General features: G+C 36.2%; 3 protein-coding genes across 4 annotated transcripts; 2 read left to right on the forward strand and 1 right to left on the reverse strand.

The window, feature by feature from the left end:
• Positions 1 to 160: 160 nt before the first annotated feature.
• Positions 161 to 13549, reverse strand: LOC112044950 (chromobox protein homolog 3). The gene is made up of 6 exons (XM_052885877.1): positions 13107 to 13549; positions 12034 to 12177; positions 11812 to 11952; positions 10956 to 11102; positions 10526 to 10650; positions 161 to 4086 (listed from the first exon to the last, which is right to left on the reverse strand). Exons 1-6 carry the CDS (start codon positions 13380 to 13382, stop codon positions 4062 to 4064), a joined length of 858 nt encoding a protein of 285 aa, XP_052741837.1. The 5' UTR covers positions 13383 to 13549; the 3' UTR covers positions 161 to 4061.
• LOC128198803 (uncharacterized) lies at positions 4093 to 10515 on the forward strand. 2 transcript variants are annotated; one of them, XM_052885876.1, is made up of 2 exons: positions 4093 to 7230; positions 10198 to 10515. In XM_052885876.1, the coding sequence occupies exon 1, from the start codon at positions 5388 to 5390 to the stop codon at positions 6729 to 6731; it is 1344 nt and encodes a 447-aa protein (XP_052741836.1). In that variant the 5' UTR covers positions 4093 to 5387; the 3' UTR covers positions 6732 to 7230; positions 10198 to 10515. The 2 variants fall into 2 exon arrangements, with proteins under 2 accessions (XP_052741836.1, XP_052741835.1); XM_052885875.1 differs by lacking the exon at positions 10198 to 10515 and having other exon boundaries at positions 4093 to 6906; positions 7004 to 7588.
• Positions 13550 to 14019: 470 nt separating the features above from the next.
• On the forward strand, positions 14020 to 16023 carry LOC112044980 (acyl-coenzyme A diphosphatase FITM2). Its single transcript, XM_024081003.2, has one exon. It carries the CDS (start codon positions 14127 to 14129, stop codon positions 15204 to 15206), a length of 1080 nt encoding a protein of 359 aa, XP_023936771.1. The 5' UTR covers positions 14020 to 14126; the 3' UTR covers positions 15207 to 16023.
• The last annotated feature ends 356 nt before the right edge of the window (positions 16024 to 16379 follow it).

Raw genomic sequence — 16379 nt, forward strand, 5'->3', positions numbered from 1 at the left:
TTGCATTTTGCAACATACTTTTAACTGCATAAAACGTGTAAAAATTCAAAAAAATTCAATTATAATGGTAGGCAATAGCAAGACCTATAATGTCCATAGATATATATTATATTATTATTTTATACTAAATGGGATAGGTGTTAGAAATAAAAACCTCAAATAGATAAACTATTTAATCTTACCCATACACTACAGTATACTTGATACAGAAAAGAAAACATAAAGAAATTTTATACAAATATTATAAATGTGAAAGTTTGTATGTTTGGGCGTCCGCGTCTTTGGATATTTAATAACCAATCATGTAAATACAGTTGAATACATTTATACGGCACACATATTATACAGTAATCGCGTTATCAACTGAGAAGTCGGGCCATCAAGGCCGAGAGGGGTTAGCTATAAAAGCTGTCCCAACATTAGGACACTGGTGATAAGCTTTTTGCATAAATTTACCGATTTGTTTTTTCCCAACTATAGACCGCATACTAGGACAATGTTGATTAAGTTTTCTCAATAAATTTACTAGTTTTGTTTCCATTCTTCTCATCTTTTGGACAACATATTTTGAAAACAATTCCAATTTGTTCTCAATAACTTTTTAATATATTAGGAGTCAGGATCATGTCCTTTTATGCAGTTAAGCCCCCCCCCCCCCCTACAGCAGCCTTACACTAGTAACAGTGGTCTGGGCGATCACAGATCCAGGAAACCAATTACTTTTGAAACACTGAACAAACATCATCTATACTAATATAGGTAAGTTTGTGTTTGTAAGGTGACATAATATTTGGATGTACAAAACCGATTTAGCTGAAATTTGGAATAGAAATAGATTTTACTGGATTAACACATAGGCTACTTTTCATCCCGAAAAAATTTATGGTTCCCGTGAGATTTGTGAAAAACTAAATTTCACGCGGACGAAGTCGCGGGCGTCCGCTAGTTATTATAATAGTGTTCAAATTTAATTAATTTCATATTGACTTTTAATTACATTACTGATACAGAGGTCAAGACATTTTTATTTTGACTGTCAGCTTGTTTGCCGCTATACTTGATGATAACTAATAACCGGTTACCAGATATAATTGGATGACTTTAGAATGCTTTATGGTACAAACATAAAAACCTTCATTTTATACATAATAAATGTATTTATAAACTACGTACATAAAACACAAAATAGAATACCAAAGACAAATAAAATTATTATTCTTTTATCTATTAATAACGAATTTCAATAGAATATTTAATTAGTTATCTACTCTCATATCATAAAACTTCTATTATTAAATTAAAATATGTGTCTTAATGACATTATTAAAATTAAATTACTATAGCACAGCTTCCCTCACAAGAACCATTTACTATTACAATCAAGCATAGCTCTGGAATCTCATTTCATGATTTTTCAAATTTTTTTAAATTTTTTTTATTGGTATACAATGTACTCTTTAAAAAAGCTTAAGAAACTACCATGGTGCACATAAATGCAACTCTATTCCTGATAGCATGATGCACAGATTAAGAATTTCAATTTTTTTTGTCACTTTGATTACGTTTTAATTATATTCTTTTTGCTCAAAGGTTTTATTGACATGAGATTAGATAAAGTAGACTATGAAACGGTTCATAACTTGGTTTTTCAAACTCATCTCTGTTCGGTTTTTAAAATGCACTTGAGTTTAAAAAAAGTCTATGTGTTTCATAATTTACTATTATTTTATAGTAACATACATATTATGTCACCACTCCTAATTTACTAATGCTTATTGTTAATTATGATTTCTAAAAATATTATTGAAAGCTATGTATGTGTCACATTATTAATTATTATAGTGATTAAGGTTTTAAATTTTTACAATGCAAACTATGCAAAAGAAAAGAGAAGCAATTATTTGTGTATTTCTGTAAAAATATTGTGGGGCAAGTCAAATTTTTATTATTTTTCTCATGTGACAAATAATGTTTTTTTTTTAAATAGGAATTCTCATTAACCTTTGGTTTTAATGATAGAGCACAATAGCCATTTATCAGAACTTAAAATCATCAGCACGTTTTTCTCTGCTGTGTTATATCAATAAAATATATGCTTATAGCTCAAAAGTACTAGAACCCAATACCATACTCATCAAAAAACATACATACAGCCGAACGTAGAACCTCTTCCTTTTTGGAAGTTGGTTAAAAAAGAACTCAATTGGAAGCTCATTAACGTATATATTTCTTAATGTAAATAGAAGTATAAAAGAAAATAAAAACTCATATTGCGCTTAGATTACATGCATATTTATATTATACATACCTAATCAAAAGAAACGAAAAAAATGCGACATGATATTTTGCTTCATAGCATTTATATTTCCGCATTATTTTTTATACATTATTATAATATTAAAATTATAATAACTCTACTTCAAAAGATATTTCTTTGCTAATGAATTGTACCGTGTTTTATAGCTTAATGTAAATAGTTCTGATTATAGTAAAGAACCCTAAAGTGGATACATGAATCTTACATGTTTCTGCTAGGGTAAAATTTAAAATAAGTTTATTTTTTTCCTACTCCCGAAAAATAGTTTGCCTATATTGACACCTGTTAGAGCTGAAATGTGTCTTTAAATTAATGGTAAGCGTCCACATATTCGAATCTTAAGTATCGGACGCATCGTATCAAACGGATCGTAGTACTCTTTGTATAAAGTCATACAAGTGCGTCCACTGATCGCACGAATCTACCGTAAAAAAATATATATATACGGTCGAATTGAGAAACCGAAGAAAATAGAAATCCGTTTGATGCGATGCATCTCGGTACTTGCGATGCGGATATATGGACGCATATCTTTATGTGATACAGAGGTAATGTGATAAAAAATAATGATTTTGAAAAAGAAAAAAACATCATGGAGAAATGCTTATGAACCACTTTCACAAGTAGACTATAAATTAATAATGTCTTGCATTGTCTATACATTACATTTTTCATTATTTTCTTTATATTATTGTTTACAAGTTAGCCCTTGACTTCAGTCTCACCTGGTGGTAAGTGATGATGCAATCTTAGATGGAAGCAGGCTAACTTGTTAGCAGTAGGATGAAAATCCACACCTTTCGGTTTCTACACGACATCGTACCGGAACGCTAAATCGCTTGGCGGTACGTCCTTGTCGGTAGGATGGTAACTAGCCACGGCCGAAGCATCCCACTAGCCAGAGGATCGAACCCAGCACGTCCTAACGTCCTGGTCTTGTAAGTCCACCGCGCCACGGAGGCCGTCGAGACATACAAACTTGTTTTCATTGTTTTTACATTGGCTGTCCACTTCTGTAGGTGTACACCTACAGAAGCTACTACGAGCTTAGACCAATTACTGTATCATCTTATTCATATTTATCTAATATTTTCTGTCAAAGTATATGATCAACAATCTATTATGATAAAAAAAAAAATAAACTGTTCTCTATAGACAGTTTATTTTTTTTTTATCATAATAGAGCTCTCTAAAAGTAAAAAACATGCAAAAGCCTCTTGTTTAGTTTAAGATATATACCAAAACTAAGCTTGTTTTCCTCAGAAAATGACAGATAATTTTGTTAGTGAATTTGGATGCGATAATTGGTCCTATACACTCATAAATGGTCTGAGACTACGAATATATCCAAATAGAAACTGCCTTGCGAGAGTAGAAACACTAAAGCAGATATGTATTAAATCAAATTGAATAAATTTTCCTAAACATTTATTTAACCAGAATCTAAAAGGTCACATAAAGACACTATATACACACACAAGATCTAAGCTCGCAAAGAAATTAATGGACACAAACATCATCATTGCACAATACATCTCAACTCTGTTCAATAAATGTTATTTTTATTAATATTCAATTGAATAACATACTATGTAAGTTAACTATATTAATTAATCCTATGTAATATTTAAACACATCCAGTTTTTTTTTAACATTCATACACACGAAAAATGAGACACAAATACATGCCTAATGCAATATGCATCAAATAAAATAAAATCCCTGATTTAAAAAAAAAACGTTATTACTCTGCATTGTCGTATCTTACACTGAAACAATAAAAAAAAAAAACACATTATAATATAAGTTCAGGCTATAATGTAGAGAACATTTTAATTAATTTTTGTAGCAATAGGTGTTTACTTATAGGACAGCACAGCCAATGGGGATGATGACTAGGTTTGAATATATTGATTTTTATGATACATTCGGGTAAATAGGGTCAATGTTAACTAATTTATACATAAAAAGCAAAGATTGTCTGGATATTTGCAAAATAAATGAGATTATAAAATTTCAAAAACTATTAAAAAAAAATTATCGTAATTAGATGAAAATTCATACAGTTTTAGCTTCCTTACATTAAATATGACATTTTTTATTATGTGAACTAATATAAAGATAAACGCACAAATAACAAAGATATTAGTAATTTTGTTTGAACGCGCATACAAATCTAACGATCATTACATTGCCTATGACGTCATTTTTTCGAGCCATTTTGTATGGGGCGTTTTTCAGGGATCCGCGGCAACGCCGCAAATCTGACTCTTTAAATCCCTGTAGCTCCGAAAGTAATGATCGCAGATACCCTGTTCCTTTTACAAAATTGCTTTACTTTTAGTATACTCTTAATTTATATACAATTTAAAAAACTGTCATCATCCCTATTGTCGTCCACACCTTTTTTACAGTGACAACAGATTATCAAGGTAAAGTCTACAGAGTCAATAAAAACCGATAATATTGACTTGATCCAATGGGAACACCTAGCCAAGATTGTCGTTCAACATTAAATGCCGATGTCATTCAACTATTAAAGGGAGCCGAAAAGGAGATTTTTGCAGTTACTTCAGAGCGTCAGAAGAACATAAGGGACTATACCTTGCACGTTGCTCAGTACCTCCACCAAGTATGAGCCATTAATATTGGAGTTGATAGCTAAAAGGTGTGCAGTTCAAAAATTTGATGATTTGAGCGTATAATAATGGAATGGGAGGGTTCCAAAATTACAAAATAACCCTTACATTTCTGTTATCGAGCTACAATTGTGGTTAATTTTTTACTTATTTTGAATGAAATAATCTCCTGAATAGTCGCTCATATTTTCTTATGATTTCAGTAAGCCAAAGTAATAAAATTGTTTTTTAAGTCTGTAGATTTCTTCCCCACCGCAGAAAGCAAAAAAAGTATATAACCATTTATTCTTTCTATCATCTAATCTACCAAATGTATTTATATTCCAATGACGCTGTAGTAACTCCAAATTTAGCATCCCGGGCTCCCTTAATATTAGAACAGCTTATTGAGTCTAGTGAGAACAGTCGGTAAATTTTACTGCTTTTACATAATGGGAATGCAGTCTGCACAACAGCGGCTGCCCCCCGCGGAGACTGTCGTCCCACGCCCAGGCACAAGCCGCAGCACTGCTGTAGTCCAGAAAATCTCCGGCGAAAACCTTCCGGCGGAGCCTGCCAAACCAACATTGGACGCTACATGCGCAAACACCTCTGGCCAACGTCAGCAACACCCCGTCGCACCCCGGTGTAACAAACACTGGAGAGGGCGGAGCGGTGGTGGGGCTGACGAGGACAGAAACCCCAACCCGTCAAATAGCCAGCCCAGTCTTAAACGGGGCAGGCTAGATGACTCCATTTCACCAAGGGGCCAGACAAAAAGAACCAAGACAATCGGACAGACCAGAACGAGGGAGAGTTACGCAGGCGCGACCCAACAACATCTGAGTGTCGCAATCACCCTCGTTCCTAGGGCTGACATGACGCAGACAGAGGCGATGACTCTGCAAGAGCAAATCCAGGAGGAGGTTTTCGAGGCTTGCCTTAGAGATCCAATTCCTGGAGTTCCTCTAACCCATGCACCCACCTTCTCAGGAAAAGCCTTCCTCAGTGAAGGCGTCCTGAAAATGTGGTGTGAAGACGACCAAGCCCTTCAATGGTTGAACGCGGTCTTACCAAGGCTGAATTCGCCAAGGGAGGGCTTCGAAATTAAAATAATAAACCAGCGCGAAATCACGAAGAGGGTGAAAGGAGCACTATACGTGCCCAACTACCGGGGAGAGATCGGCAAACTCCACAGGATCCTCCTACGGCAGAACCCGAAGTATGATATCGGCAGCTGGACCCTACATAATTTCAAAAGGTCGACAGGGAGACTTCCAGGTGTGTTCCTAATACTAGGAATACCCCAGGAAAAGATCGACACCATTTTGGACAACGACAGGAGGGTAGCCTATTCCACTGGGACGATATATCTCAAGTTCTTTGTTGGCGAAGAACTTAGTGATATACCGCCCAGTCAAGCTACCTCCACAAAACAGGACAATACTGAGACAGACGCAGCCGCGAAGACAATCACACAGACAGTTTGTGAAAAACTACCGGACTCTGTACAGGACGGACATGACAGCGATACGGCGTGCCCTGGACCAAGTACCGCTCCCTCAACAAGTGGGATGAATTGGGAAGGAACGCGTCCCGAACCAAGCATCACACCATCAACAAGTGGGATGCAATGGGAAGAGACGCGCCCCGGACCAAGTATCACACCCACTCTAGAGGGGTTGAAATGGGAAAGGGCATCAGGCACAGACGCAACTGATTCAGACGACGACGACATGGCGGACTCAGCTCCGCTGTATACATTACTGGAGAAATGTGTCCCCCGGGACGCATAAACTCCATCAATATCCATCTTCAGTAATGTAGACATAGTACAGGCCAACCTCCAGCATAAGATCCTTGCAACGGCTACTCTACGCAAACAACTGGAGGAGGGGGCCCAAACCATAGTGCTGATCCAGGAGCCGTGGGTCAGAGGAAACCGCATATGTGGTTTTGGCAACTGCAACGGTAAGTTTCTTTATGACAGTAAACAAACTCCACCGAGAACTTGTATTTATATACCTCGCTGTATCACAGCGACAATGCTAACACAATTCTGTTTCAGAGACATAACAACAATAAGAATACAAAGTGGCATAGGACAACAAACCGGTGCTAGGACAAGACCACTAGTCTTGGCATCGTTATATCTACCCATAGAAGAACATATACCACCAAAAGAGATGACGGACCTCATAAAATACTGTGAGGACGAAAACACTGACCTCATAATTGGAGTAGACAGCAACGCACATCACACCCTATGGGGATGCAACGAAAACAACAAAAGAGGTGAGCAACTTGTAACATATCTATTAACAACTAATCTTGTAGTTTTAAATAAAGGCTCGAAACCAACGTTTATCACGAGCCGTTCCCAAACAATAGTAGACATAACTCTGGCGTCTAACGGTGTAATGGATCAAATAAGAAACTGGCATGTATCTGATGATCTCACCTTATGTGATCATCAACGCATCCATTTCGAATTGAACTTGACCACGGCACAGGACACACCACGGAGAAATCCAAGGAAAACAAACAGGAAACTATATAAAACACTACTCCATAGCAACTATGGGAATGAGAGCGAACTCCATAACACTACAATCGAGACAACAAATCAAATAGACAACAACGTGACAAGCATAACTAATGTCATCACGTCATGCTACATAAAAGCCTGTCCCATAAAGACCTGCACAACAAAACAGAAACCAATGCATGCATGGTGGAGCCCCGACCTTGAAAGGAAGCGACATAATCTTAGACGACTGTTTAACAAAGCTAAGAACACCAGGAAGGATGAAGACTGGGATACTTTCAAAGATCACCAGTACAGTTACAACAAAACAATAAGGCAGAAGGACACAAAAATGTGGCGCCGGTTCTGCTCAAACATAGAATCATGTGAGAAAGCTAACAGAGTAAGGAAAATCCTTGCAAAAGACAACGCCCTCATACTAGGCTCCCTAAAGAAAGCCGATGGTAGTTACACAAAAAACGACAAAGAAGTAAGTGAGACTCTTCTAGAAACACACTTCCCAGGATGCAAAATACTAGACTCTGCAGACTGGACAAACATAAATGAAACCTACAACCCAGTAGAATCAGACAGGGAACTCGCCAACAAGATAGTCACACATAACAGAATACAGTGGGCAATAAACACGTTCCACCCCTTCAAATCACCAGGCACGGATGACATCTTTCCGGCCCTTTTACAATGGGGTTTGGAATGGCTAACACCATGGCTAGCAGAAATATACAGAGCCTGCATAGCTTACAGATATATACCAAAACTATGGAGAGATGTGAAAGTAATCCTTCTACCAAAACCAGGTAAATCAGATTACACTGATCCGAAAGCTTTCAGACCAATCAGCCTAACATCCTTCTTGCTAAAAACCCTGGAAAGGTTAGTAGACAGATTTTTACGGGATGGGGTACTGAGTAACACCCCCCTACACCCGAACCAACATGCTTACAGTACCAGCAAATCCACAGAAACAGCCCTACACTCAGTGGTAAACAAAATAGAACACAACATGGAAAATAAATTATCAACACTAGGAGCCTTCATAGACATAGAAGGTGCTTTCGACAAAACCACGTTCAACAGTATAGAAAAGTCCCTTGAACGGCACAATGTACCTCTAACAATAAGAAAATGGATAAATTCCCTTTTATCACTCAGGGCGATACAAATAAACATAAATGGTAAAACTCAAGCCATTGCTGCCAGAGGATGCCCTCAAGGAGGAGTACTATCCCCACTCCTATGGAACCTGGTGGTAAATGAACTAATCAGCAAACTGAACAACAATGGCTTCCTCACAATAGGGTACGCTGACGACCTAACAATACTTATAGGAGGAAAACATGAAAACACCCTAAGTGGAATAATGCAAGATGCACTCAAACAGATAGAAAAATGGTGTACACTTAACGAACTATCTGTTAACCCCAGAAAAACAGAACTTATTCTGTTCACACATAAAAGAAAACCAAACTTTCCAAAAACACCGACTTTATTCAAAGTAACCCTAAAGCTAACCACAGAGGTAAAATACTTAGGGGTAACACTAGATCAACAGTTGAACTGGAAAAAACATATTGAAACGAAAATTCAGAAATCTACAATCATCCTATGTCAGTGCAAACGCATGATAGGCAAAACATGGGGACTAAAACCGCACATAATGAAGTGGCTATACCTTACAGTTGTAAGAAGCTCAATGACATATGCATCTATAGTCTGGTGGCCAAAAGTGATCCAAACGACAACTCAACAGGAACTTCAAAAATTCCAAAGACAAGCACTGCTATCCATAACGGGCAGTATGTGCACAACACCGACAGCTGCAATGGAGGTAATACTAGGAATTCCTCCATTACATCTCCATATAAAAGAGGAAGCAACGCTTACAGCTCTCAGACTAAAAACATGCGGACTGTGGAAACACACAAACACAGCCCACACCAACATCTTAAAAGAGGGAATACAAATAAACCCATGTATGGAGTGGATATGTGATAAAACACAAAAACAATTCGTGATGGACAAAACATACAAAATCAATACAGAAGAAGCTAGTAACTGCTACACAAACCCTGACACCCTAGATGTGTACACGGATGGGTCAAAGACAGACACAGGTACTGGAGCAGGAGTCTACTGCCAAGACCTCAATATACGGATTGCACAAGCGCTTGGTAAGCACAACTCAGTCTTCCAGGCAGAATGCGTCGGCATCACAACTGCGGCTGTTGCCGTGACCAACAGACAGGTAACAAATTTTAACATTAATATACTTAGCGATAGTCAGGCAGTACTAAAAGCACTGGCAAAACATTCGACCACGTCAAAACTACTGCTGGACTGTCACAAGGCCCTAACAAAACTTGCAACAAATAACACAGTCATCCTAAGATGGATAAAGGGACACAGCGGAATTTTAGGTAATGAAGCGGCTGACGAACTGGCGCGTCGCGCCACGACACTGAAGGTAGTAGGACCCGAACCAATAGTACCCATACCATTCAGTGAATACAAAACATGGTTGCACAAACAAACCATCAGAACCCACGCTGAACTATGGGGCAGTATAACCACATGTAGACATACAAAGGAGGCACTTCCAAGCCCCAACCCAAGGTTAACAAAGAAACTTATAAACCTTCCACGAGATAAGTTGAGAACAGTAGTTGGCCTCATAACAGGTCATTGCCCACTAAACAAACACCTTTCAATTCTAGGTATGACAGACAGTCCTCTGTGCAGAGCCTGCATGGAGGAGGACGAGACACCGCTACACGTTATGCTCAGTTGCAGAGGCGTAACGGAACAACGAGCAACCTACATTGGCTCCTCAGCGACACTCCATGAGGCTATCGGCGACCTGGGCGGCCTGCTAAGCTTCTGGAGCGAGCTCGGCTGGATGGATTAAATCCAGCGGGAACCTACACCGGAGGGACCCACGCACAACGGCCAATCAAATGGCTAAGTGCGGAAACGGCCCAGAATAAAGAAGAAGAAGAAGAAGATAATGGGAATGCACCCTAAGAATAAATGGTTAAGACTTACCGCTGGCGTTGCCCCCTGCGCTTGCTCAGTCGGCGACCAGACGATGGGTCTTGAAGAGTGAAACGAAGAGTGCTTTCCGGAGCCACTCGGAGGCTGCGCGCGTCTTTGGAGCGAGCCACATCAACCTTTATATCATACAAACCACATTTGAATATTAGATTATACACAATAACCAGAAACGTATTCTACAGTTTGTAACAATATTATTGGATAAATAATATTGAATAAAAATCATAATTAACAAAAGTTAAATAATAAAATTGGTAAAAGACAGCCATATTACTATTGGGTAACTAAATCATACTTTTAGAATAATATCTACATTATATTACAGATTCACCCTATAATACTAGTAAGGCCAACAAATTTATCTTTTTTTGTATTTTACGTAAAATGAAGTTGGTGTGCAGTAAAATATAAAAAAGTTTACCTTGTCCATGAATCTCTTAATTAATTCTGGACAGTTTAAATTGCTTTCTGGTTCCCATGAATCAAATTTGTTAGACCATCCTTTCCAATGGATGAGGAAGGAGCGATCACCATTCTTTTTGTGGTGAACTTCAAGGATTCTTTCCACCTGAAATTGTACATATTAAATATTATATTATTTATAAGAAGAATTATGTATATTGCAAGTACAAATGTTAGTAGAGTGCGCGCAGGATAAGTCTTCGCGCGACTGCGTGGCACAAAGTCATTTGAATTTGAGCTTTTATATATACAGATACACTAGTTTTTGTTTTCTTTAAAAATACCAAATAGTTATGATTTTACATGCATACAAAATTCGCATAAATATCGACTCCCGCTAACGGTCGCGATATTGTACATGACGTCATCACACAACATATGCTCACCTGACATAGGTATTACAATTTTGGCCACGCGCAAACTTATCGTGCGCGCACTCTATCTAGAAGTATTATTATTTAAAAAAGATATTTGGGTCACATAAAGTAGCCTCCCCATTAATTAAGAGGACAAAAATAATGAAGTCTTCAAAATTTAATAAAAATTAAAATTTGCAACATTTTGAGAAATCAATTAAATTTTGAAATTGCAATAAAATAAATTTTGTCAAAGGTTATATTAATTTATTAAGAAACATGGCTAGCAGACGTGTTTAATAAATTAATATGAATAAAACTAATGATAGTATAAATTCTAAATTTGTCAAAGGTTTTGTAGAAATACAAGTTCTTAGCTCAACTTGTATTTCTGTTGTAGTTTGGACTTGGATGTGACATCATACTGTTGAACAAGCCAAAAGGCAAAAGCGTACTGACCTCATACTCAGCATTTTCATCAACATTCTTTTCATCCCAGACAGTTTTTGGTTTCTTAGCAGGGGATTGGGATTTACTTGCTTTCTTGCTCCCTTTCCTTTTGGTACCCTTTTTGGGTGAACTATTTTTAGAGTTCTCCTTCTGTAAGATTACAAATATTTATTTCTGTTGTACAACAGTAATTGTAAAAGATGTAGGTAAATGTATCAGCATTTTACTTACTTCTTCATTAAATTTGCTGATCAACTCAGGGCATGACAAAGTATTCTGTGGTTCCCAAGTATCATTGCTTGAAGAATATCCCTTCCAACGAATCAAATAATGCAGTTTTCCTTTGATTCTCTTTGAATCAATGATTTTCTCCACCTGTAATTCCATAATTCATGTAATTTGAAAGAAAATTATAAATGTGTAAGGGCACATTTGAATAATTATGACCTTTAAGAAGTACATGACTCTAAAGTAAACTGAAATTTAATGATATAGAAGCTTAACTGTAGAGAGTTAATATAGATACATCTCAAAAAGGATTCAAAAATATTTTTCAAGTTAATAATCCTTTTTATCACAAAATAAACACACCTATGCTTAGCTTGGTATAGTATGTGATAAAACTTCAGGTCCACTCTGACATAGCTTTTATAATCCTGTTGGTACATCACATCACATCACAACAGATACAAATTTTGGCAAATACTATCATCATCATCATCATCATCATCAGGTGCCCTCTTCAAACTGAAGTTTGGCGGTCAGATGGAGAAAACTTTTCTGATCACTTGACATAATTTAGACATCAGCAATTTATTTTAGCAAAATTATTGTCTAATAATAATATGGTTCAGACTGTTTAGAGTGCATACTCTACCAAAGCCACTATATGCTTAGGGTCTTAAAAGTGGAGTAGCATGCCCTGTATTAAAATTAGTTTGGGGCCTATAGACGAGCGGCAAAACCCAAAAACTCTATAGCCTAGCTAGTTTTTTTTTTATGTATGTGACTGAAGATTAAATTTTAATAATTTTTGCTTTTACACATAAGCATTGATATGGCTGATACGGCGGTAGCTACGCACCTGGGTATTACATTCTATACCCTAACCGTGGGAAATGGATATAAATCATTTTTATTCCAGTGTAAAATTTAAATATAGTGTGTGTATAAAAGTATAAATTTGTACAAGGTTTATGCAAATTGTTTACATGCATCACAGTAAACAGACCCCACAGGAATTATTAGATCTGGTGCAGTTCTATTTATGTAACACATCTTCTACAATAACACTTTATAAATACCTCATATTCTTCTTCCTGATCTTCTTCATCTTTCTTGCTACTTTTTCTATCGGATTTTTTTTTCTTTGAGGCCTTACTTTTACTCTTTTTACGTGATTCTACAAAATCTTCATCCGATTTGTCGTCTGCTTCGTCGGCGCTTTTTTCATCGTCCTCTCGATCATTCTGATCCTCGGGTTGATCGGCATCTTGGCGTTCTTCGTTGGCCACGGATCCAGACCCATTGGTAGATGAAACGACATCATCGTCAGCACGATTTTTAGAAACTTTACGCATCCTAAATTTCGGATAGTAAACAATAATGGTAGATTATATCCAACTTTAACTCGACACACTTTTAACTTCGGCAATATGCCACAATTTGCTTGTTGGCTTGTTGGTAAAAGAAGAAGGAGGGAAAACGCAACGCTAAGTAGGTAACGCTATTTTGATAGGTCCATAGAGATAATAGAGTAATAGACGCAAACACTAACATTGACGTATATTCTGTGTCCATCTTGTTGAATGTTGACTATAGTGATCTGTGATGTTGATCACAGACCAAAGGGCCGAAGCTTCAGTACAGACTATATAGTTCGGACTACTTAGTATTTTAGATTTAGTCGAGTACGAACAAATTTTGTATTTTCGTTAACAACCCATGTTTGGCTCACTGCTGAGCTCGAGTCTCCTCTCAGAATGAAAGGGGTAGGCCAATAATTTACCAAGCTGGCCCAATGCAGATTGGCAGACTTCACACACGCAGAGAATTAAGAAAATTCTTTGGTATGCAGGTTTCCTTACCATGTATTTTTGTATTATACCGCCCAAAAATCGTTCGTACTCGACTAAAATGCTAAAGTAGTTTGTACGGCCTCTTACGTGATCTGTGTGGTGTGTGCCGTTCGTACTTCGTCTTGAGTTTGACTTTGACATTTGTACTTTCTTTTCTTTCATTGTGCTTTCCGTGTTCCGTCATTCGTGGTCTTTAGATTTATTTGTTTTGTATTGAACTAAACTAATGAAAGAAATAATAAAATCATGACGAGCCGGGGAAATCACAGAAGTGCTCGAATGAATTACAAATTCCAAGATGAACCTTTGGACCCTAAAGGAACAAAACCAATTCGAGAAGCTTCATCAATATTAGAAGTTCTAATACTAATGATTGTGCATATTTGTAAAAAGGTACTCTTCTTTGACACAAATTTAAAAATAGCTGTATATCTAGGAGCTCTCTTTTTACTTTCTCTTATAGCGGATGTTCTTACATTTCCAAAATCTTATTTTTCGAGAAGTGACAATATATTCAACCAATATTTTGTAAAAATTGGATGGTTTTGGACATTATTTTTAACTATACCTTATGTTTCTTTGACATCTTACACTACTTGTTGCGGTAGAAGAAAGCTCATTGTAACAGGCCACTTAGTGAGACTGTTGATAGCTACTGTGTTTTGGTATGTGTGGGTCACTATATTCAACATAGTTGAAATTAATTATGGTCGTTGTAATTCAAGATCTTTTACTGATAAAGTGTCTTGTTTAAAAGAAGGCCACTTTTGGAATGGCTTTGATATATCTGGACACTGCTTTATATTGATTTATTCAAGTTTAGTGTTAATTGAAGAGGCGAGAGCTATCAATGGATGGGAAAAAATCAGAGACTACATTAGAGATGAGAAGTATTCAAGAAGTTTGAATGACAAGTCGCCAAGTAGCAATCCACTTAAAAACATCAGTAAAGAAGAATTGGATCTACTAAAAACATCATATGATAAATTTACACCGTATGTGAGGGCATTTCTAATAGCTATGGCTCTTCTTCAACTTTTATGGGACGTCATGTTGGTGTCTACAATATTGTATTACCATATCATGGTAGAGAAATTCTTGAGTGGAGTAATAGCAATACTTACCTGGTTTATCACTTACAGAGTTTGGTATACAATACCCAACTTACTACCAAATTTACCAGGTCAGGGAATATTCAAATATAATGTAGAGAAAGTAAATTCAACTAACACACCAGTAAGGAAAAGATCTGTTTTATCAGATGGCAAACACTTTATGGGAATGCCTATTAATAAAGGACAAGATCCAACAGAAGATTTAAAATAATTATTTAAATATAAAAACAAGAAACATTGTTTTTGGTGTTATTGGTAGTTAATTTTAAAAAAATGACAATTATTATTTATTTGTATGGAGTAATATTTAAATGTAAGAATGAATTTTTATATTTCTAGATTTAGATAAGGTATTTGGTGTTTTTATGTATAAACCAAGCACAAATATTGTTAATTAAAGTGTCACTATTGATGTATTTAACATTGTGTCAATGAAAAACTAAATAATAATTTACTAAATATGTGACTATTCTTTGATTAACATTTTCTTGCCTACAGTTTGTTTCATGTAGGATGGTGTGGGTGACAGTTCATTTCACTCTTGAAAGTTAGCCACAAATCACAGTACTTATTATGAATGTTGAACAGGCAACTGTCACTATACCCATGCTATCTGGAAGCACTTTACCATTGTTTATTGCAACATGATGGATCACAGATCACAGGATCACAGTGTCCCTCCAAACAGCTTATGATATTATAAAAGTTATTTTGAATGTATATTTTACAATATACAAAGGTTTTTAACTTGTTTATTGTATATTTATTATTTACACTTTGCTTGCTTTATAATAAGGAAAGAGGTCAGTGCAAAGTCAGAATACACCATTTATTTATTTTAGAAACCATCCACCTCACAATAATTTTACTTTTGTTTAATTTGTTACATTTAATTATTATGCTAAGTTTTGGTGGTTTGTTAATTTTTTTACTGTATTTTCTTGTAGTGCCTTCTATAATAAAGTAAGTTTTTCAATTTTATCAAAATAATGCTCATTGTTGTGGTTAATAAAAGTTTACCCAGTAAACTGTGGTTCTGTAATTTATTTATGAAAAAATCTCTAGAGATTTAAAATAGATAAAAAACTGCCTAAATGTCACCAAGTTTGCAAACCATTAATTTATTTACCTATAATATTATAAAGACTAAAGAGGTAAAGTTTGTGATGTTGTAGGGGTAATCTCTGGATATATTGAACTGATTTTGAAAATTCTTTCACCTCTAGAAACCACATTATTTGTGTGTCATATATATATACTTATATATGACACACACATATATCCCCTTATTCTCACAGGAATAAGAATTACTCTTAGTTACCTACCGACAAAGACGTACCGCCAAGCGATTTAGCATTCCGGTACGATGTCGTGTAGAAACCGA

Source organism: Bicyclus anynana, chromosome 15 (assembly GCF_947172395.1).
Source record: "Bicyclus anynana chromosome 15, ilBicAnyn1.1, whole genome shotgun sequence".
NCBI classification, from domain to species: Eukaryota; Metazoa; Arthropoda; class Insecta; order Lepidoptera; family Nymphalidae; genus Bicyclus; species Bicyclus anynana.